Here is a 23,901-nt window from a genome sequence, read left to right as displayed (position 1 = left end):
TGTGACCTTTACAGGGTGTTCTCGAAAACAACAACCCTTTTTACTATTCTACTTCGGGGGTGGGCAAGACATAAAATAAGATAATATGGGTATCTGAGATGTCTCTTTCATTATTTCGAGCATCTTGTCTGTAAAATCAGGCCTATATAAACCAGCAGGAAGGCCCTACTTTACACACTTCTCCTTGAGATCATTGGTATTGACGCAGAACCCTTGCCGAAGCGGTGCAAAAGCTATTCTGTCACTAAGAAGTTAGCTTATCTTCGAAACTTTGAGACTCAAAGTGTTCTCGCAAACCGAGCTTCATGTTGAATACACATGTTAGCCAATCATGGAATAGGGGCCTACCTCAAACATGGCGTGTACATGATGGGGCGTTGATGCCTGGGCTATTATGAACTGACCTTACAAAAGTGATTCTAGAGTATACTCAATCAAGTTTGGAATGCCAACATGAGCCGGTTCTTCACTGTACTCGGCATAGCCAGCTGCAGTCATTACCTTACTAACCACATGCCTTATTCCATTCAGGGCGTCCCTGAAAAAACAAAACCCACCGAAACAGGGCGATTACTCCAAAAGTATACAGTGCATAGAAAATCTGAACGCCATTCCAGAAAGTAGGAGCTATGGCCGGTATTTTAGAACGCTCCTCGAAATTGAGGAACTCCTTTAGCCCATTGTTGTCATCTCAAGGAGGCCTTACTGGATTTTAGAATGCACCTCCAAATCCTCATGAAGGTCTCCTTAAAATCGCTTCCTTAGCTAAAGGGAGGGTCGATTTTAGAATGCGACTTTCGGGAAAGGAATTCCTCAATTTGGGTGAGGATCTCCTTTATTCCTAAGGATGGTCCGGACCTTCCTTAAGAGCCTCCTCGGGCGACCAACTCGCTCCTTTCGCCACTGGACTTCCACCGGTAATGATGGCTGCGTACGTAAACCGCATTGAAAATATAAGAAGACTGGTGGATATCGAAAATGGACACCCCCGTAGGGTCCGCCATCTCCATTATGTGGACCCCGATGAGAACAGGACGGACGAGGACTTCAGAAAGCGGTACCGATTCACGAGAGACGGTTTTACACGAATTCTCTACTTTTTACGAGATGACTTACCCGAACCAGTGAATAACCGTGGAAATCCGGTGCCGCCAAGTTTGCAACTCAGAATTGCTTTGCGATTCTATGCCACAGGTAGTTTCCAAATTGTAGCTGGAGATTTACTACAAATTTCCCAGTCGTCTGTGAGCAAAATCGTTGCTAATGTTTCACGAGCTGTTGCCAGAAAACGAGGCGATTTCATACAGTTTCCAGAGGGACAAGCAGCAACGGCTGTGCAAGCCAAGTATTATGAGATTGCCGAGTTTCCACTTGTTGTAGGCTGTGTGGATGGTACGCACATCCCCATACAAGCTCCAAATCTGGAAAATCGGGAGATATATAGGTGTCGGAAATCGTTTATGTCGCTGAATGTGCAGGGGATAAGTGATGCAAACCTGCAGTTCATCAACATAGTCGTGAGGTGGCCTGGTTCTACTCACGATGCACGCATATTTGACAACAGCCTGATTTGTACCAGATTCGAAAATAACGAACTGACCGGTTTGTTGCTTGGGGACCCAGGGTATCCTTGTCGGCCATTTCTTATGACACCATTCAGGAATCCCAATGGACCAGCGGAAAACAGCTTCAATCGCGCACAGAGGAGAACCCGATCACTCGTTGAACGCATGTTCGGTGTATGGAAGCGTCGTTTTCCATGTCTGAAATTCGGGATCCGCTGCAAATTAACGACCACTATGGCAGTAATTGTAGCCACAGCTGTACTTCACAATATTGCGACGGATTTACGTGAGGACGATTTTCCTGATGAAAATAATGAAGCTGAAATGGAAGGTATTGGCGACGTGGACAACGCCGCATTACATGATGTGCTTGGAAATGCAATGAGGCAAACAATAGTTCAGCGGTATTTTCAATGAATGACAAAATACATTCAGGTACATTTCAATTAATCATTTATTACATCTGATGATAGACGTTATACAACGGATACGTTTGATTTGACTCATTTGATGTTGAACTTGTTTTCTCCTGGAGACTTTCAAGGAAGTGCTGTTGCATTCTGAGGACTTTCATTTTTTCTCGGTGTTCCTCCTGATGAAATTCTATTTGCTGTTTCAAGCATTTAACCTGCAGCTCGTGTTCGATCTCCTGCATGCGAACTGCTTTGCCTAATGCGCATGATGACGTTGGACTGTCTGTTGCTTCCACATATTTCCGTTTGGCTTTCCCCTGCGATCCAGGTTTGACTGTCGATGTGGACTGCTTTGGTTCAGAAAACCCCTCTTCCTCAACATCCTTCAGCGTTACCGTCGCAGTGGCAGCTCGTTGAACCCCGGTTTCTTGTGGACATGTAAAACCAAAAATAGGATAATTTTATAAAACAAATGCAGCGAAATGATGATCTTAACGTAATTTAAATCACAGAACATCAAATGGTTTTATGCTGCCAGTGAGGATAGGCCTGTTTGAATGTCATATTTACATGTGCACCATCTCTATTACTTTACAGCTAAACTCTCTCTTTTCACTTCTATAACTTTACTTAATAACTGCCGTCAACTGTCGTATTGAGCGTTTATTTCAACAACATTCCTGAAAGAAATGGGAGTCACGAAACGTTCTGAATCTGACATTTCTGGTTATTTTTACCAGTACCGGTAGTGTTATGGAAGTGAAACTAGAGTAAGTTAAAATACTTCTTGGTGGGGTAGCCCTCGTCACATTCGGAACGACATGAGGCAAACTGCTTTTCTGTCTTCGTGATGGTGCATTTTACCATTGAAAAATAAACCTTGTCCATGGTATCCCGCATCATCGTCAAATTCGTTATCCAAGGGTCGTAATACGTCACTGCAAATTGATGTCACAAGGTGGGATGCGTCATCTGCCTTGGCGGCAGGATCAGCGGGACCTCCACCTGTCCGGTACCGATCTTTCTTTTCTTTGCTGACGTCCTTCTTTGCCTTGGCTTTCGTGTTGTCCCACGGTTTCTTGAGTGCCTTCACATTGGACGGTTCCAATCCTTTCTGTTGATTGAACCCATCTACGATCCGATCCCAGGCCTGATTCTTGGCTTTTAATACACCCGATGTGTTCTGCTTCAGTTCGACGACACACTTTTCTTTTTCGATAAGTTCGAGCAGCACATTTCTCTCGATATCCGAAAAAGTCCTCCGTTTCTTGGCTTCAGTACGTCTTGAGTCGTCCATAATTTCAGCCGTAATGGGGCCTCTGGTGCACTTGGAGCGACGGGACGGGCTTTTATTTTAACCTTCAGAACCAAGCGCAATAAACCAACCGCAATGAATTACTTGTTACATCAGATCACGGCATTGTTCGCCAGCCCAGGAAACATTGAGGTCGACCTCGAGTGAGGATTTCCTTGCGAAAGGACGCCTCCAAGGCTACCTTTAACTGAAGGAACTCCTCCAATAAAGGACGAGTCGAGGAAGGTTCTAAAATTGATCTTTGATAAGGACGCCTTACAGGAGGCGGCCTTGAATTAAGGCGTCCTCACAGAAGGCCTCCTTAACCCCAAAATAAAGGAGCGTTCTAAAATACCGACGTGGATATCTGAAATGTCCAAATCTGCATGTACGTGTGGTTTTGAATTGATTTCGGCAATGGAAAAGGATGAAAAGATTATTTCTCATTTATCCGCTTATTATGACAATAACACACACCAACATTTATTCTTTATGCTCCAACACCCTCAACATGTCATCCACCTCTTTCAAGACAAAGTTCACACCTGCGTTGCATGTCCTCAACAGCTCTCCTAACATCCCTGCATCATTGCGCAAAAGCTCGACTTCATGTTCAATCCTTCTTCGTATTTCGGCAAGATCGTGTGGTGGACTTTGATACACCTTGTTTTTGAGGTACCCCGCAGAAAAAAGTCACGGGGAGTCAGGTCCGGGGACCTTGGCGGCCATTCAACTTCGTGGTGCAAAGCAATTACCCTGTGTCCGAACAATTTCCTGAGACGATCACGAACCGCGATAAGTCGGTGTGGAGGGGCACCGTCTTGTGCCCACCAAAGACGTCTGACAATTCCTCCTGGTTGGCGTTCAAAATGCAACTCCAGATTAGGAACAACATCTTGATTTATTATCTCCAGACAGATAGCTCCATTAACGTTTCGTTCAAAGAATACTGGTCCATTGATACGACCAGTCCCACAAAGTCCAATCCAGACTGTCAATTTTTCACGGCTAATGTTTTATTCAAAATTGAATGGGGGAGGACGACCAGCGGATGCGTATTGGATAACATTGTGAGTGTTCACCATTCCATTCATCGCAAATCCAGCTTCATCCCCGATGCTGAAAAAAAGAAGAAATTGCTCGCCCACTTCACATCTTTCAATAATGCTCTCTTCTACCCAGATCAGCTGGAGTAAGTTGATGTCGGACATGAATTCGGTACGGATGCTGAAGCTTGTGATACGATTAAAAGTTGTTTTCGAAAGCCCTTATCCATTTCGCCTGGTGCTTGTAGCTGTTGGATATTGTTGGAGTTGTTGTCGAGCATGCGCAGCTTCCACGTTTTCAACAGTTCTTACTGTTCTGCGTCTCACCGAATTTCCTTTGTTGCGATTCTTGCTGGTTCCATGATCCTGATACTTCTTGACATTTGACCAAATCGTTGATTTCACAGGTGGATCCCGATCAGGAAAATTGACTCTGAAAGCATCCTGCTTTGCCTGCAAGCTTCCCGTTTCGAAGAACGTTTTAACGAAAAAACCCTTTGATCCCTAGTTAGCTGAACCATCTTGACAACTTGATGTCTTTGGTCTGAATAACCATGCATAGGCCTACTGAGTGGGACCCATCCTATATCAGGTGTGATTACATAACCCAATGTCCCTATGACACCATGTCCATTCAAGACATGGTCGACTGGCCTGGGATGATTGTGAAAAGAAGTGGCTCATTTCCCCACAAATGAAATCATTGATTTGGACATTTCTACATTCTGCCTATGGTTTTTTGAAGTCAGTGGTACTCGGCCATCCGTGACAGTAGGCACTCAATGAAGATACCAGCTAAAGGCTCATAGCTCCGTCTTCCTGGTGTAGGAGAAAAGCCTGGCCAGAGCGATAAGGACGTCTTAAACTGAGGACCAACACAATGTCACAACAATGTCACAACCAGGACAATACTTATGGTCGATAATAGTCTCAGGACTATTGCGACGCTAGGACCTTTTTAGCTACAACACCAACTCTGGTGTTCCTTTTCCAATACCAGGAGATGTGATATTATGAGTCTTGAGAATCGAACAATCTGACCATGGCAAACCACAAAAGACAAACTCTGGTTCTCTTTTAAATCATTTAATTTCCCTTCAGACTATCAACAGGCATAAAATACATCGGTTACAGATTCTACAGTGGCGCAAGCATTCAATCAAGGGTTTTATACCAGTTTGGTAAAAAGACTGCGGCTATTTCCCCCAAGAACTCCCAAAAGTTACAACAGGTGATTTATGGCTGGATACAACCCCATGTCGATATCCTCCCCATTTATCAAGCGATAGAGTAAATCTAATAGCTCTTGTAAGAAGGCAATCAAATCCTCCAATTCAAGAAAGGTGCCAATTACTATAATATCATCTGCATATATATGCACACTAGGTGCCTCCAATGGCACAAACTGCTGCGGCATTGTTATATATAAAATGCTAGGATGATAAATGAAATATGGGTTGCACTTAGTTACTCTACGTCAAAACACTTAGTTACTCTAAGTCAAAATGTCAACTTGAAAATGGCAAATTCTGCCACCTACCTGTTAGCCAGAAACAGTAGCAAAGCACTAAGATCAGGCTTGCATCTACCAATGTAGTGCGCACTGGTGCTTGCACAGCAGATTTACTTTGGTAAAATAAATCTTGCTAATAATACGGTTGTCTCTTTTAGAGCTGTTAATTAGGCCATGTGTCCAGGCAATCTGAGGCTAACCAGGCTAAACAGGGTTTTATACAGCATCCACGGGGGTCACCCACGGGCTACAGACCCTCGAAATGCTAACCAAAACAAACACGTTTTGAAACATGTGCAAACTTCAGGCACAAAATACAACTAATTCCCCCAAGTCACAACTTTGAAAATAACACCAAAAGATTCTATAGATATTCCTAAACTAAATGGTACCTTTGAAATTACTTTCATACACATATTTACCTGAATTAAACTACTTTGAAAAGTTGCAATCTGAAAGTTCACCGCTCACTCATCAAAACAATACATAAGTCTGACGTCATCCAACATGGAGGACAGTTTACAAAAGTCACAAATCGCAGCATAAAAATGGTGAAATACAAGCGTTCACCTACTTGTCAACTTACCAGGAGGCTCTCAATCACTAGATTCAATTTGGAAACGTAGTTTTGTGATGCTGCTGTGTCCAACGGTAAGACCGTTGTGACTGACTGGGACGTCAAATCAGAAAAAATATCGTTGGATTGTCCTTACGTCTTGACGTCTCAACCCTGTTGGTGAGTCGTCGTCGGTTGGATGTCCCTGTGGCGTCACCAATGGTGGTTGTGACGTCCCGGTCTTGACTGGTGTGGTTGTCAAGAGTAATTCCGGGCAGTAGGGTGTGCGCGGGAATGACATGCTGTCGTCATTCTAGGGCGGGAAATAAGCAACAGGGTTTAAGTGTGCTCTGAAAACGGTTTCGGTACAAAGGTGACCTCATCAGTTATGCTAATGGACTAAACGGAATGCGGCAGGTAGTGTGGCCTGCTTGACCCTTTGTGTCCGATATGTGGGTCGGACCAGTTCCCTTATTGTAGTATGGGGGAGCTGTGCTCTATCAGTGGGATATGAGGAGGGTTGGGGCTGTTGTGCTCATGACTGAAATGATATGGTGTTGTATCTATTTCAGGTATGGTGTGACGTACGGGTGTTTTGAGGACGGGGATTCTGGGTGATATCCCTGCTAGGTGGTGCATGGTTAACGATATTTAATAAAAGAGAAGACACCATCGGCTGGTTTATGCTGATGCGAGAGTGATGGTGTGCCAAGGCTCATACGGAGAAATAAATGATAGAAACGCTAGGAAAGTATGAGCGTGGTTACCAGGACGTGTTGTCCTTGATGTTGAGTCCTAACGGCGACATGGTGCGCAGACGGTGGATCCAAAAAGACTCTCTAGAGAGTCTGGTGGCCTTGGCTTGGGCGCCATCTGGTGGGATGTGCATGAACTCAAGGATAGAGACAATAATGTCTTCCAGGCCATGATGGTCCGGGAGGTTAAAATGATGACCTATGACATCAGTGGCGATGTTTTTGTTGACGCTATAAAAGTGTCCTTGAAAGCGTTCTAGTAGTGTACGCTTAGTCTCGCCTACATATTGAATGTGACATTGTCTACATTGAATACAATAAATAACATTGTTGCTTTTACAACAAATTTTGATTTTTGTGTTATATATCTTCCCTGTGGTCCTGCTAGTGATGCGCCCCGTCTTGTCAAGACGAGGACAGTATCTGCATGTTCTTGGTGAAAGACAGGACCAGCGTGGAGGCTTGGTTGTGCTTGGCGCTACAACCGTAGAAGGCCCTAATTTGGCTCGGACTAGGTTGTCTCTAAGGTTTTTAGGTCTTCTGAAACCATGTATGATTGGTGTCTCATACAGGTGTAGAGTAGTTTTGTGTCTAGCTAGGATGTCCAAGTTGTCTTTTAAAATGGCTGCTGGTTGTGTTAGCGCCGGGTTGAAGGTTGTGACAAAGTAGAAAGGAGCTTTGTCTTCCTCCTGAGTACCTATTATGGTAGGATCCGGGTTGAGAAGAGACTGGCGGTCTTGCCTATGTGCCCGTATAAGGGCCGTCTCTATGAGTGGTTTAGGGTAACCTCTGCGTTCGAAGTGATGTGCTATCACGAGCGCGTGTTTCTCAAAGTCTTCTAAGTTTGAACAAATTCTGCGGATTCTCAGAAATTGTCCATAAGGTATGCCATTGAGACATGATCTAATGTGAGCTGATGAGTATAGAAGATAGTTGTGTGCATCCGTGGGTTTGGTATACAGGTCTGTATAGATTTGACCGGTGGATGTGACGTGGACACGTGTGTCTAAGAATGTGACACTGGAATCCGAAATGTCGGCAGTGAATTTGATAGTGGGATGTTGTGAGTTGAGATTCGTCACAAAATTGTCCACTTCCTCTCTCGTGCATGCGAAGAGGGCGAAGATGTCATCTATGAAACGTACCCAGACTAGTGGTTGTGTCGGGTGAGTGTAGACGTGACGTTCCTCGAAGTCTGCCATGAAGAGATTAGCAAAGGATGGTGCGACCTTTGTTCCCATGGCCGTTCCTGAGACTTGTAAGTAGTTCTGTTTGTTGAACTGAAAGTTGTTTTGTGACAGTACTAGATCAAGAAGTTTGATTATAGACTGATTGTTAGGGCCGTGTTGTTGGCCTCTGTTCCTCAAATGGCGTGCCACAGCTCTTTTGCCCTCCCATATAGGGATGTTTGTGTAAAGTGATGTGACATCGAGAGTGACCAATAAAGTCCCAGCTGGGATTTCTCCCAGAGCTGTGATCGTTTGTAGGAAATGGGTGGTGTCTTTAATATATGATTTGGTTGTTTTAACCAATGGTTGAAGGAAGTGGTCGGCTAGTTGCGAGATGCGTTCTGTCGGGCAATCATTAGCCGACATTATGGGTCTGCCTGGTGGTGGTAAGACCCCTTTGTGGATTTTTGGAAGTAAGTAAAATTCCGGTGTTTTGGGTTCCACTGGGGCTAGATAGTCAAACATTTTTTGTGTGATTTCCCCTGTTTGCAGCATGTCTTTTAAGAAGGATGTGACATTGGCCGCATGTGAATCAGTGAGATTCTCTGTCGTAGGACGGTAGTGTGTCCGGTTTGACAGTTGGCGTTCAGCTTCCGAAATGTAATCTTGTCTGTTCATGATTACTACTGCAGAGCCCTTGTCTGCGGGTTTGATAACAATCTGTGGCATTGCCTTGAGTTGGGTCAATGCTTCCCTTTCGGCCGACGTAAGGTTGTTGGAGCGGGGTGAATGGAGAGGGATCCGGTCGAAGTGATATTCATTGGTTCTAATGAAAGCCTCTAGATCCGGGGGTCCTGGGGGGTTCCATTTGGATGGTAGTTTGAACTTGCGTTCCAGAGTGTTATCATCCTGGTTTGGGGCTTGGTCTAAGTCAGGGTTATTTTCGTGAAAAAATGCCCTGCGTCGGAGACTGACGTGGAATTTATCCAAGTCCTTAAAGAGTTCTCCGAAGTCAGGTTCGCCCGGTGTGGGGCAAAAATTTAGACCTTTGCTCAGGAGGGTCTCCTGGGCTGAAGTGAGCGAGATGTCTGACAAATTGATAACATACTCAGATGAACCTTTCGGGGTGGATGTTCCCCTGTTATTTAATGTATCACTATTGTTTTTTACATTACTGTGTGACAAATCGGAGAGGATTTTCACTTTCTGAAAGCCTTGATGAGAGCTTCTTCTCTTGCCGAAAGCTGTAGCTGGGAGTCCCTTCTGCCCGCCCTGTTTGGTCGAGGGGAGATGGGTCTTGGCCTTGGACGTGGTTGTGCCGTCTGGCGCGATCTTGGTTGTGCTTGCTGTGTTGGCTGTGTTCCGCGATGTGGTGATCGCGACCTCCTTCGGGGTTTGGTGTTGTTCCTGCCTTTTGAAGCTGTTGTGGCTTGTGGCTGACGGCCGGTCCTTTGGTTGGTGTGATCTCTCCTGATCGGCCCGTCTTGAAAAACCGTCTTAGGTATTTGGTGAGTGGCCAGACATGCGGCTATCTGCTCATTGGTGAGGCGCGTTTGTGACGTCATCCTTCTTTGGATCACTTCCCTGGCCCCAGCTTTGTCTGCTGCGATCAGTGAATTGAGTAGAGTTATGGCTAAGTTGAAGCCGTCGACGTCCTCGCCATAGATAGTTCTGATGGTTCGGACCAGGGCGTCTCCCCGTGAGGCGTCCAGGGCTGCTTTTTCCGTGAGTTCATCAGGAGGAAGACAAAGCTCCTTTCTACTTTGTCACAACCTTCAACCCGGCGCTAACACAACCAGCAGCCATTTTAAAAGACAACTTGGACATCCTAGCTAGACACAAAACTACTCTACACCTGTATGAGACACCAATCATACATGGTTTCAGAAGACCTAAAAACCTTAGAGACAACCTAGTCCGAGCCAAATTAGGGCCTTCTACGGTTGTAGCGCCAAGCACAACCAAGCCTCCACGCTGGTCCTGTCTTTCACCAAGAACATGCAGATACTGTCCTCGTCTTGACAAGACGGGGCGCATCACTAGCAGGACCACAGGGAAGATATATAACACAAAAATCAAAATTTGTTGTAAAAGCAACAATGTTATTTATTGTATTCAATGTAGACAATGTCACATTCAATATGTAGGCGAGACTAAGCGTACACTACTAGAACGCTTTCAAGGACACTTTTATAGCGTCAACAAAAACATCGCCACTGATGTCATAGGTCATCATTTTAACCTCCCGGACCATCATGGCCTGGAAGACATTATTGTCTCTATCCTTGAGTTCATGCACATCCCACCAGATGGCGCCCAAGCCAAGGCCACCAGACTCTCTAGAGAGTCTTTTTGGATCCACCGTCTGCGCACCATGTCGCCGTTAGGACTCAACATCAAGGACAACACGTCCTGGTAACCACGCTCATACTTTCCTAGCGTTTCTATCAATCACTAGATTCCCTAAGGACAAATGTATCCCTAAAGTTTGAAGGTCCAACTTAGCACAGTTTTGATAAAAATGGCCTTCAAACACGAAAATTTGATCCAGTAAAATTGATACGGTTGCATCTAAAATCCCAACCTGGAAAACAGGTACTTGTTACACAGCGGGTGTATGTAAAATATGAACCCAGGAGTTGTCCCCAGATGAAACGAAAGGTGAAAAGCTAATATTGTTACACTGAAATGCCTACCACTTTTTCTACATAATTCATACTTTTTTTGAGAAATTGGCCTGTTTTGGTGGGTTTTGTTTTTAAGGGACGCCCTGTATAAGATATACAGCCTTGGGTACTTCACCTGTGGGGATATTAGGGATGTCAAGGCTTGATAACTTGAATTCTAACTTTAAAGTGTATGCCTTGTCCAAATCTACAATAAAGTAAAGAAAATGGAGTAATTGTAGCCCCATTTTAACCTATAACTTTGGTTAAGCAGGCGATTTCCAGGCAGATTCACTAAAACTGGCCTGCATCTTGTAGTTGCATTTCATCCAATTTTAAAGTCTGCAATTTAGGACAATTAATCTCAAACAATGCCTCTGAGAGACAATACAAGACTCGTGGTCAAGGGCTACACATACCCCGTGGCCTTTGGGTATTTGCAGCCCCTGACTAAAATTTAAAATTGCATGTCCTTTTATGTATGAGAAATTTTCGCATGTTTATGGTCTTTATTGGTAATAAAACTTTCCATATTATTCCAATCTATAGGTTGACGACGAGATTTTTCCTGGTATCAGACGGTATTTATCGAACACATTAAGGGACGTTCGATGCAATCACTTACCAACAATATCGTCGAAAATCAGACTGAAACTGGTGTGAAAATACAAAGTTCTGTTTATATCACCCTTGTTGTATATTACACCTTGTGTCAGACAACATATTGTGATATTCTGAAGTAACCGACAGTTTTGTCGTGCTCCATTAAAAACTGTAGTTTCAGGTATGGGTTATGTATCAACTCCAACCATATCTGGAATCACTTAATGGTAATGCAATGTATCATGAGAAATGCTGCTATCTAGTAAATGGTGTGACGTTAACTAGAGACACCAGTAACTTTGAAAATATTAACACTTTTCGAAATAATGTCAGATAAACTGGTATGGAACCTCAAATGTATCATTGTTGGTACATAAATGGTTAACATTGTATCGAAATCAGATAGATTTATGATGAAATAATATATTATGATATAAGAATAAAGAAACCTAGCATCTTCATGACTTATGACAAGATAAAATGAGCTTTTCATAGGGAATACAAATACCCCGAACCAAAGGGCTACAAATGCCCCGAGGGTACCTTGGACCGAAAAGTGTCTCTGAAAAATTTAATTTTGATAATTACATCAAATGCCGCATATAACATTCTCTTCACTTAGTACAGATCACCTGAACCAAGTTTCAAATATAAGATTGCTCTGTATGTGTGGAAAATTCATACCTGCAAAACGTTCGATCCCATGTGCGTGTGTCTAATTTATTTACTTCGTACAGTTAAAGCTCTTTCATAACATGTTGCATAATCCAAAACTATTCATGTTGTGATACTCAAAAGTCGCCTCTTTCATATCCATGCTTGTGTTGGCGGAATAATTCTATGCTTACCGGAATATGAATAAAAAACAATGCCAGGGGCTACAATTAGACCGGGGCTACAAATACCCCACTTTACCTTATATCACCACACGTAAAAATACTTGATAATGCCGTTTTGCTGTTTCCGGCCGGTGCGACGGATTGGGGAATGGCAACAGGTAAAGCGATCATTGACAGGTCGATAACCACAACCCACTGGGAATAAGGACGAACACGCGGCTGGTGTTGACACATGGTGAATGATTTATCTAAGTGTACCATTATGTGTTTTAGGTGGTGAGGTATCACAGTTGATGAATATATTTTCAACATATTTCAAAAATATGTTTGCAACTATTATTTTCAATAGTTAGCTACTGCCACTTGGATACCATTCGGACAATTTACTATAGCATACCCCTGGCCCTTATTTAAAAAAACTCATTGAAAGTGACCAAGGGAGTGAGAAATAAAACTTAAATACGAGAAGTGGTTGATATTCGAAAAACATACCATGTTTTAATGATGTTAAAATTGTTGAAAGTTTGATTCTACTATTCAATTCATAGCATTTTTCAGGTATTGAAATACGGCTTGGAAGAAATTGAGAATTTCTATGGTTTTTCTAAATCAAGGCAGATAAATCCAGGCAGATAAAAAAAATGTGAATCTGGTAGATTATCAAAGACCGACAATAAAATGCCTAGATTTTATATCTATCAAAGTCTTTGGTCAATCGCAAAACTGATTTTATTTAAAATCAGTTTTGGAATGAGACACCGCCGTATTGTCAGAAACCAGAGACAAATTATTTCCAAAACTGATTTGAATTAAAATCAGTTTTGGAATGAGTACCCTTGATTGTCCGAAATCTTAGGTGTAGTCATTTCCAAAACTGATTAAAATTTAAATCAGTTTTGAAAATATCATCGAGTAAAACCAGAGTCACTCAGAATGACTTTTTTACGAACTACCATGCCGATTTAGACTGTTCCAAACTCTTGAGTGCATGAGTGTTGCAAAAAGCTCAAAAGGGATTCAACATCAGCCAGTGGGTGTAACACACCGACGGGAACAATGCGAGCTCTTCCAGAATGATGACGACGGGATGTTCATCATGGCTGTTGAAACAATGGCTATAGTGCTCATGGTATCTTTGATAAACCTGTAGCCTGCATGCAGGTTGTTGGTAGAGATGAACAGGATGAACAGAGGCGTATTTAGAATTAGCAGCCAGAAGCTTCTCGAGGTAAGTTTTACCCCAATTTTGTTCTATATTACAACATATTTACCAGTAGCATAACGAAATGAACATAAAGGTCCCACTTAGAATTACGTAATTGAGGCGCTTTCTTCACATTATTGTAAAGCAATTAGTCATAATATACAGAATCTCCGCTGTTTTGGTCTCAAAATAAAGATATTGATTTCCACTAATGAAAAGCGTTGGTCTTAATTCAATCTGTCGAGTACTTCTTTAGATATCCGACTTTGAAGTTAGAGAGGACCAGAAAAAACGCTGCAAACGCACTCGCGTAAGGGGCCTTATTGACCAATATTATGTAATTTAATTTTTTCATGCGCTGACAATGTGGCGACACCGATTCATCGAAATTAAAATGTACCAGATAACCACTGAAATTGATTGGCCACCCATGCCAAAACGCATCTCGGTGGCTATGACACAGTTGAGAGAAAACTGTATATATAGGACTTTATCGAAGTCTCTGATATCTTCTCCTCTCCTCCTCTTTACTGCCAGAGCCCAAGCGTAACGATTGAATATATTACTGTTAATATGTATCTGTAACCTTTATTTTTCTCTCAAACTTCTGCATGTCAACCAGGTCAGCTTGCCATTGTTGGTCGATGTAAGATACCATTGCGCATTGTCTTTCTAAAGACCATGACTGTAATATGGAGACACTTCTGGAAAGGAGGACATTGAGATACATCGAACATATGTTCAAATCAGATAACATTTACTTAATGTTATGTAAGAACTTGTTACTGGAGGGAAGCGCGTCGAACCTGAGTAAAAACTTTATCAAAATCAGTCGGAAATATGGTTCTTGTAAATATGACGCTGTCCGCATAAATTTCTCGTATTCAATTGTAAACAGAGTTGATGAGAACACTGAAGCATTTAGAACCGCACAGCAAATCAGGGAGTTACTAAAATTGAGGGAGTCCGGTGTGACAGCGGATATAGTACCTCTGGAGTCATAGTCCGGTAGCATTGTATTTGATCAATTAAGCATCATGACCTATTGTACCGCTAACCCTAACCAAAACATTTAGCAATGCGGGCTATTGTTACACGGACTATCAGCCCTAGGACTACTATCCCTTGCACACCGGTCATTGCCTCCTATTTAAAGGAAGAGTTAGGACAAATTATAGACTTTCTTTGCACACTTAATAACATAGGATGATTGATTGTAATGCACTTAAAGAAATTGAATCGTCTTACAACCGAGAGCAGTAGTGACATCTGTAGCGAAATTACAAACTACTGTGTGACGTCACTAGTTCCATATAAGGAAGCATATTTACATAACTTTACAACTTTTTGTTTACTACGAGTTGAAAATTCGCGAGCAGCACGTGGATCCCCTGGGTGCTGTCAGCTGTTTCCACTATGGGCTACATAATCGGCTGCACAGAGGCCAGTCTTCTGGTATATAAATAAAGTCGGCGATGATAGTGGAATGCAGTTAGGACATGTTACATCGTCAATAGTAATAGAAGTGATGTTTTAGCAAAGAAAAGATGGAGAATGCAAAGAATAGTAGTACATATATATGGACTTTGAGTCGGGTGGGGACGTGGAAACCATGGAAACCAAATAACCTTAGAAAAAGGACTGATTATGTTGATGATAAGAAAACGTAAACCAATGACAGACCAGTATTTCTTAAACCTTGCAAGTGTTTTGGGTTCCTTAAAACTCCTTATATTTATCAATGAAACCTTATTCCCGCCTAAGGTTTTGACCGGGCCGTCCAAAACTCCCCATTTTTTGGCGGGCCCTTCCCTTTAAGGTTCAAAAGATAAGTTGATCTGCACTTTGCACGAAAAAGCTGTACTATTTTTTGTACGAATAAACATACATATAAAGGTGAATTTCCTAATAGCCGGTTTATGTAGTTGGTAGGGTGACAGGGTGTCTAGAAATTCGTTCAATACTTTGTGTTTCATCAGAGCTTTATCTTCCTTTACCTGTTTCTACATTTTACTCAATGAACTGTAATCTACAGGACTTTCAGGGTTGTAGTACAAATCTTTCAGATACTGTTCAAACTCTGCTCTCTGTACTTCATCCTGTTCGAGCCTTGCCTCGGTTCAAGCTTTAGAGCTTTGCTCCTGTGACGAAGTCGTGCTCTCTGGACTTTGTCCTGTTTGATCTTTTGAATTCATTTCTATGAACTGCTTCTTTACGAGCCACACAACATGCTCATATCCGGTGTGACGAATTGTGATAAGACACATTTTGCTCTTGACCTCTTAGAAAAGGGATATCGTTATAAGTTCCATAAGATTTTCTGTCCAACATATTTCAACAATAAGACACACGACAGGGAATGGATTTACACTGATAAAAATGTCAACATAGTTAAACCTTGTCCTTAAATTTGCATTCACAGGATCAAACACATTATTGATTATCGATGATTGTGCTAACTGGAGAAACACAAAGAAGAAGGTTTCACCAGTTTTGTCATTTAGCCTTTTTCCGGAAGGCACTATGATCTGTGTGTTTAGTGACTTGTTAAACTTAAGGTACTCTACTTCATTATGTTTCTTGGTAAGATACTTTGATAATAAAGGTACTCTAATGTCCCATTACTAACAGCTACAGTTCCATCCCGGTTTAAGAACCTCTTCTAAGTTTGCCTGACTTGATGAATCAATATTAATTCTTTGAAACCTTCTTAGTAAGTAAGAGTTACCAATAGTTGTAGTACACTTTGGTACAGAGTATTGATGATATCTTTCTTCCTGGTGTATTCATTTAGTTAGAAGGAAATCAATTGATTCCCTCACGATTGTTTAATGTTGTAAAGAGACAATCTGTTAATCTGTGATATTGGGGTTTTTGAACATCTCTGAAACTCTAGAACCATCAGCATAATCTGACATGAATAGAAGCAATGCCTTTAATGGACATCCTTGGAAAATTGATATTCTCGTTAAATAGTGTATCATTAGCTTTAACACTGACATTCTTGAAATGATCTACCCAATCGTAATAGATTGAGAAGCCAGAATTTTACTTGTTACTGAGCTGACTTGCTATTGTCTTGTGAGTTACTGTGTCGTATTCAAAACAGATATTTTCGAGTTTGTAGTTCATGGCTAAAGTTGTATTTGTAACTATGATTCCCTCCTTGGGTGCTAATGTGATCTCAATGATCTCGTCCTCGTGAATTGGAAACTGGTAAACTGGAGTGTGAAGTATGCAGCTTGATTATTTTGTCTCCATCTTTTTTTGGACAACCTGTGACCGGTCCGGTCAGAGGTCCTCCGGATGATTATTGGATGAGTCTGAGGAATTCCGAAAAAGCACGCTTTCGCCAATTTGCGGGACACGGGAGACTTGCGTTTTCCTGTCCATCAACTTAAACACTTTCCTACGGCTGAGGACTGTCAAGTTCTCTTATTTGTGGGAGTCACTCAATGTTATAAGGAAACAAATGTTCTGTAAGTGTCATTGTATCAAGGTGTTATGATGTAGTAAGGTTGTTACGAGGCTTTGAAAGTGATAGGGCTGGCGATGCCAATTTCTCCTGGACGCCGACTCTTGCAAAATAGACAAACCCACTTCAAGGCGATTTTTTTTCTCAGATATTCCGTTGAATGTAACATCACCTCCTGTATAATTCAATTGCCTAAATAGAAAGGTTTCTGCTGGCTTATTTAAGAGCAGGTTTTTTGGTTTGATCCAGTATCAAGGACATCATTCATGTGGAAATTCACCCTGCATTGGGGGTTTAGTTTACCCGGCTTAGTGTAGGTAGCAGCACCTCCTGGACGAATTTGTCAAAGAAGAGACAAATAGGTTGGTTGTGCCTATTATTTGTAAGCATTCAAACTTATGCGTGTACTGTTGATGTCTCTTCAGTTAACCGAATATTGTCAAGTTATGTATCAAGCCTCATCTGAGATTGATTAAAATGAAACATTTCGAGTACAAGACCTAAGTTTTTCAAGTGACTGCCCCACACGGAGCATGATTGTAAAACATTTCAAAATCTAATGATATCTTGTATTTATCACCGAACACTTTCTTCAATGTCTTTTCGTCACTAGTCTCACCGGTAACATTAGCTTCAGATACACCAGGTCTTAACTTCCTTAGATTGTCTTATACCTTGAAATACACTATCGTTTCTCTCCACCTCTGTTAACCACAAATCTTTAAATGTCGAATAATGACTGTATTCATTGAGATCAAATATCTGTTCTGTTTCCCATTTTACCACCATTTTGGAGATCAAGTTTTTACCGCGGTTGTTAACAACACTGTTTTGGAATCACCAGAAATGTTGACATCAGCAGACAGAATAAGAAATTTGGGTATAAAGAATGTATTCTCTCTCAATGCCAGTACCCTGAAGTAGCGTGTTTTTTTATGATTAGCAGAAGACAGGTTGTGAGTGATAATGTGTTGCTGCCTATCAGCCTTCAAACCAAGTGGTATCTTATGTGTCCTTTCAGTATTGAGTAGTCCTCCTGTCGCCATCCTATTTATTTAGATTGAAAAATCGATTAAGCTTTAGCTTTGCTCTTAACCCTTTAGACGTCAGACATTATTCATAAATTCTGCTTTTTTCGCCACAGGTTTTTGCCAGTTTCAACTTTTCTGACACTCTTTAGTTTTTGCTCAAATGAGATAGAAAAAGTTGAAGATGATTTACTACAACTAATGTTTGTTTTAATCCTAAGGCCTTTCTCTACAGGTTCCATGCAGCAAAATGGCCAAAATGGCCAAAAGTACGGAAATTAACCCCTCCCTACCCGGACCACGCCAAAAAATCATTATCCCTTTCAAGATCATCGTCAGAGCCCGAATCTGCATCCACAAGTCCCGCCAACACTTCCTCGACAGACAAAAGACGCCTCGCCGTTGTCATCTGGTCGTTATTAAATCCATATACAGGCACTAAAGAATGCCAGCCAGGCCGATTTCGTCACCAAAAAATCAATAACTTGACCTTGAAAATACACACAGTCGTTCCACAGCAACCTATGCACAACGGTCATGGATCTTGAAGATTAGGATGCCTACTATCAAGAGTTTTCGGAACCAGGGTTTGATGCCATGTGTTGCCACTAGAAGGGGAGTTATAGGAGTGATAAGATATATGTATAGATAATGACTGTTATGTATGTATGAAGTGCTTAGCCGTGTGCCTTCAGTAATGAGACCTGTTATTCTGAGGCCAAAGGAAAAGTTACTGGTTTATAATTGAACTGTTCATGTTGAAATGAATTGTTTGCTTGCATCCATTTCATGACTTGTCTTTCTTCAGATGAGCATTTAGTCAGTTGAGAAATGGTAGTAAGTGTGATAAGGAATTTGAAAGCCAGAACCCCAACTCCATGCACTGACAATATAGAAAGATAATGACTTAATGTACTGTGTGTATTAAGTAAGGATTGCTTGGAAGAATTGAATGTCATGCATTTAGATACGTGAGATTGCAGTGTACCACTGCTGATGGAAGATGGGTCATTGTAACAATAAAATACTCTATGATGTTGCTGTAAGAGAAATGATTGTTGGAGATGAATATGTTTGGCGGTGAGAGGATGCATTACCCAAAAAGGGAATGCATCCTCTCACCTAGTGATGAAGAAGCCAGAAATAAATGATGGGATATTGCTTGTACTGACATAAACTGGGTAAGATTACGGTTTAATGTGTCCTAGGTTATCCCATATGAGGCTTGGGTACCTCTGACGCATGTGGTTGAAAACAAGCCTGCCGGTAGTGTAGATGGTTCGAGTGACGGTAAGGTGGTCTCGTGCGTTCATGGTATGTCACTGGTGTTCAAAGTGTTTCCTTGTGTTGATGTTAGCTCGATTGTCACAATTTCCTGGGAATCTGTAGACTAGTACAAAGCACATCCATCACGGAAATGGCTGCCACAGTGGGAGGACACCAGACACAGCTCCCCCCCAACCGCAGATGGGAGTGGAAGTGGAATTTCAAGCCTGCGTAGGCCTACGGTACTGCCCTAGGCCTAGATAAAACAGTAGGACACTGACCATGCTGACAGTCACACTGCTGGCCACAAGAAAGATGTGATATGTGCGGCTGTTATAAAACGCGGATTCCGCGGAAATCCGCGGGAAAATCACAAAGCCGCTAGTAAATACGCGCATAATATTTAATGATAATTATATTATACAAATAACAACATAAATCATAAATCGGAGGCAAGAACTACCAGTTATCTGCATATTTCATCGGTCATATTTTAATCCTCTGGAGCGCCATTCATGCCATTCCGATCGACTCTTCCCTCTTTTTTCTTGGTGTTGATAAACTTTGCATGTTAGGCCTATCTTCGACACCACCGTGGTTCCTGATTCCCTAACGGAACATATTACGAGGCTGCTTTCAAGTGTGATTGATACCCGGATTGATGTACGTTACGGTATGCCTCCTTCAAATATAGGTCGATGACGAACTGAATTCTGGTCTACGAAAATGTTTTAGGACAATCTCCTTGCAGCTCGAACCTAACCAACCATATACATGTATGCGACTGCACATTGGAGTCTATTTTTAGCAATCACAAAAACTTACTTCGCGGCCCGTCCTAGAGTATAAGTTTATTTCAAACTACTGTACAAGGTGCTTGTGATTTACGGCGCATACGGCGCACCATATAACGGGGATTCCCAAAGACCTTTTCACCAGGAGTACTTCATGCGCACAACAATGCACAAAACTCTCACCTGCGGTTCCGGTAGCCACCCTGCAGCCAAGTTAGATTTTTCCGCGGATTTCCGCGGAATCCGCGTTTTACAACAGCCGTGATACGTGTACCACGAGGCAAAGGTCGTGTCCAGATGACTGACTGTACCTGCACACTTGCATAGCCTGATCATGCATGTGATGTAGCTATGGTACGGCCTAGCTACACACTCTCTGACTCGCTGCAAAAAGCTGCATGCACTGCATGCACTGCAGTGACAGTACACAATGCAGTTAAAGTACACAATGCATAGCACAGTGACAATAGGGTACACAACGCATCAGCAGGCGGAAGAGGAGGCGGCTATAAATGACAATGATAGGCCTGAAATCATGAAGACAAGACGCCATAAACACGGGGGCGTATTCCTAATTATTGCCATTTCATATATCAAACGATGCTTTGGTTTATCTAAATTTTGTCATCATAGCCCTCTATTAGAGGAATTAGATATTGACAACCCGCGGAAAGTAATCGAACAGAAGCAAATTGGACTTTTAAGAAGGATTCTCTCCATCGATTGTAAAGCACGAGACGTCGTCATTGGCACGAGAAAAATTAAGGGTACCCTGCGTAACCGAGTGTTTAGTTCGTCGGGCCCCTCTGCCGCCAATATCCTGTTTGAAAATCCAACATGTAGGCCTAGACGTATCACCAGGGAGGAGAATGGAATTGTCGATTCGGTAAAAACCTTATGTGCCAATCTAAACAGGAAAAACCATAAACTATTGAAGCTTTTACTTTCACCCTTTTGATCGCTTTTTTTTATTCGTTCTCTGTGTATGATTTTTATTGCATATTTGTGTTGTCTGCTCCTTATTTGGAGGTTTTTTACAATAAATTGTTATAGGCCTATAAACCTTTTCAGAAATTGGGCGCTGAGTGTCCGAAATAGTGATGTCATAAGGGGAAACTAGGCCTTATGGTGGAGGGACAAAGGAGATAGTCATGGTTGACCAACACACTTGAATGCCTCTAATGACGGACAAGGGGGAAAAAGTTAGTTCCAATGCAAGCCACTGATTTCGGGAAGCATGTATATACACATCATGAGTAGTCATGACTTACAAATAAAGGGAAATCCCTGGTAAATCCAGCATGTCATACATGTGCAGGCAGCACATACGTCATCATCAAACTGTACGAGTGCACAAAACAATAGCCCGTTATACAAACTAAGGTCCTCCGAACATCAGAGACAGGTATATCGGTCTAACAAAACATTGTCATCAAATCGTGCTCGTGCTTTATATAACTTAACTTTTTTCGTGACGTCAAACAAAACAACGTCATCAAATCGTGCTCGTGCTATATATAACTTCATTTCGATTTATAACTTCATTTCGATTTAATCCTTTTTTATCTCGGAAGAAAATGATCTTTCGTAATACTTTTCATCATTTCCTACCATTTTTGAATATTTCCAAGGCATTCCATGCGGTAAGACCTAAAGAGGGTGACCGTATCATAGATAACTGGAGGTCCTTAATCATGACCAGGCAAATCTGTTTTAAAGTATTACAGAAGTGTTCCGTCAAAATCTTTCGTCGTGTGCTGCCGCCTATCAGCGGTTCCTGGAACATTGCGTCTAGAATCGAGGTTGGATAGTTGCAATCGTCGTTAATTTGTGCCTCAGGGGCCGCTTAGTACACGGGCGAGTTTGGGCGATACGGTTTGATTCTTATGGCTTTAACAACTTTTATTAACCCGAAGATTACAGAGCTGACGACGATAGCCAATAGGATGACCATATTTTCAGCCAGAAAGCCAACAGCAGCACCTATTGGTTTCAATAGGAATGAAACAATAGAACCGATTATTCCCGGTAAAGCTGCAGCTAATTTCTTAGCCATTTCTTTAAGCAATTCAGCGAAATTCTAAAGGCCATCTTTAACCCTATCTTGTATCGAAGGTTTAGGGTCTGGCTTAGATCGTACTGGTCCTGGTCCTGGTCCCGGTTTACGAACAGGTTACAAAGCATTACTGATCAGCAGCCTGGAGTTGTTAACGCCATAGTAATAGCGGCTACTATGGTACCAATTGTTAAGCCTTCCAGACATCAGTTATTTAGCGTTTCATTCTGCTTGCACAACTTTCCGTTTCTCAGTCCAACTCAAATAATTTTCTTCTTTCCATATTAAGTTCGTCTTTAACTTTAACAATTTCTTCTTTTAATACTAGATTTTCCTCAACATCTTGTTCTACAGAGCTTACATAATCTCTGGTTAGATTTTTAAGCTGATTTTCTAGCTCTTCTATTTTCATGTCTTTAACCCTCTTTACAGCAGCAAGATCATCACCAGTCTGTTTTAGCGCTCTAACTTCTCTCAAGGCATTATCCGTGAAACTAACAGCTTTTAATTCTTCATCCGTTGCGTCAATTATTCTATTGATTGGTCGGTTGGAACTGAGTACATCACCAATTAATGTCTGTGTTTCAGGGTTAGATTGTCTTACTGATTCTGGTCCTTCCATAGGTGTTGGTTGATTAGGTGAAGGAGTATCAGGATAATTTTTTGGTTTAATTATGCTCTCAGCAAAAAAAACTTGCCATCCTTTTTTGTTAATTAAATTACTGGTATTTCCCCCTTTTCATCAAGTCAATATTTCATCCATTCTTTTTGTTTTGAGCTAATAATTTATCACCAATGAAGTCTTCATTTGTTAGTTTGTAGTAAAATAAGTTTCCTTCCACTTGAATGTGTGGTGCGAGGTTATTCAGATTGTTATTTTTATTTTCCCAATCCGTTCCTTTCATTGCAGTATCAAGTTTATCCATAATAGCAGTGTATTTTAAATCTTTTCCGATCAATTAAGGGACAACACTTCTCGCTCTTTCTGGAGATGATAAGGTAGCTTCAGCAGTTAAATTACAGTTAAAAAAAAGGCAAAAAGGGTCAAGCTGGCAACCAGACAGCATGTGATGATGCTGGGGATAAGGACGATTTGTACTCGGCTGTCCTTAATGCAATTCAAGCCTCCGAACTGAGGATTGCCAGTCGTATAGATGATCTAGAGTCGCGTCTTGAGGAACGTATTGTCAAAAGGCTAGATAATGTTATAACGAACAAAATTGCCGATAGGATACGTGGAGTCAGGGAGGACTTCGAGGCATCTCTTCTGATTGTCCGCGATGACATGGATACAATCAGAAAATATGTTAAACCTTCTTCAGAGGACTACTCTTTGTGTGTTGTCATTCGCAATTTGATTGAGGGCGTTAACGAGTCGTCCGTGGAGCGTAAAGTGAACGCACTTATCCGTGAAGCCCTAAAACTTGACGTTGTGGTTGCGAGTGCTGAACGGAAGCGTTCATATAATGCAAGGCCAGGTATTGTTCTTGCGAAATTCAAGTGCGCTGATGATAAAAAACGTGTAATGCAGGCAAAGAAGCTTCTGAGGGATAGTCGGCAATATTCTGCTGTATCAATAAAGCATGACAAGCCAAAACATGAACGTATCATGGAAATGAACATTCGCACTATTGTAAATAGCATTCCTGGAGCACGTGA

The 23,901-nt window shown here is 41.8% G+C and overlaps 1 protein-coding gene across 1 annotated transcript; it reads left to right on the top strand.

Annotated features, from left to right (window-relative positions):
- The first annotated feature begins 923 nt into the window (after positions 1 to 923).
- On the top strand, positions 924 to 1,982 carry LOC135486755 (putative nuclease HARBI1). Its single transcript, XM_064769853.1, has one exon. It carries the CDS (start codon positions 924 to 926, stop codon positions 1,980 to 1,982), a length of 1,059 nt encoding a protein of 352 aa, XP_064625923.1.
- The last annotated feature ends 21,919 nt before the right edge of the window (positions 1,983 to 23,901 follow it).

Source organism: Lineus longissimus, chromosome 4 (genome assembly GCF_910592395.1).
Source record: "Lineus longissimus chromosome 4, tnLinLong1.2, whole genome shotgun sequence".
Lineage (NCBI taxonomy): Eukaryota > Metazoa > Nemertea > Pilidiophora > Heteronemertea > Lineidae > Lineus > Lineus longissimus.
Note: the sequence above shows the minus strand (reverse complement) of the source record. Positions and strands in the feature narration are given on the sequence as shown.

Bases quoted from the DNA above. Each gene is read 5' to 3' on its own strand.
- LOC135486755 (XM_064769853.1), top strand. From the start codon at position 924: ATGGCTGCGTACGTAAACCGCATTGAAAATATAAGAAGACTGGTGGAT.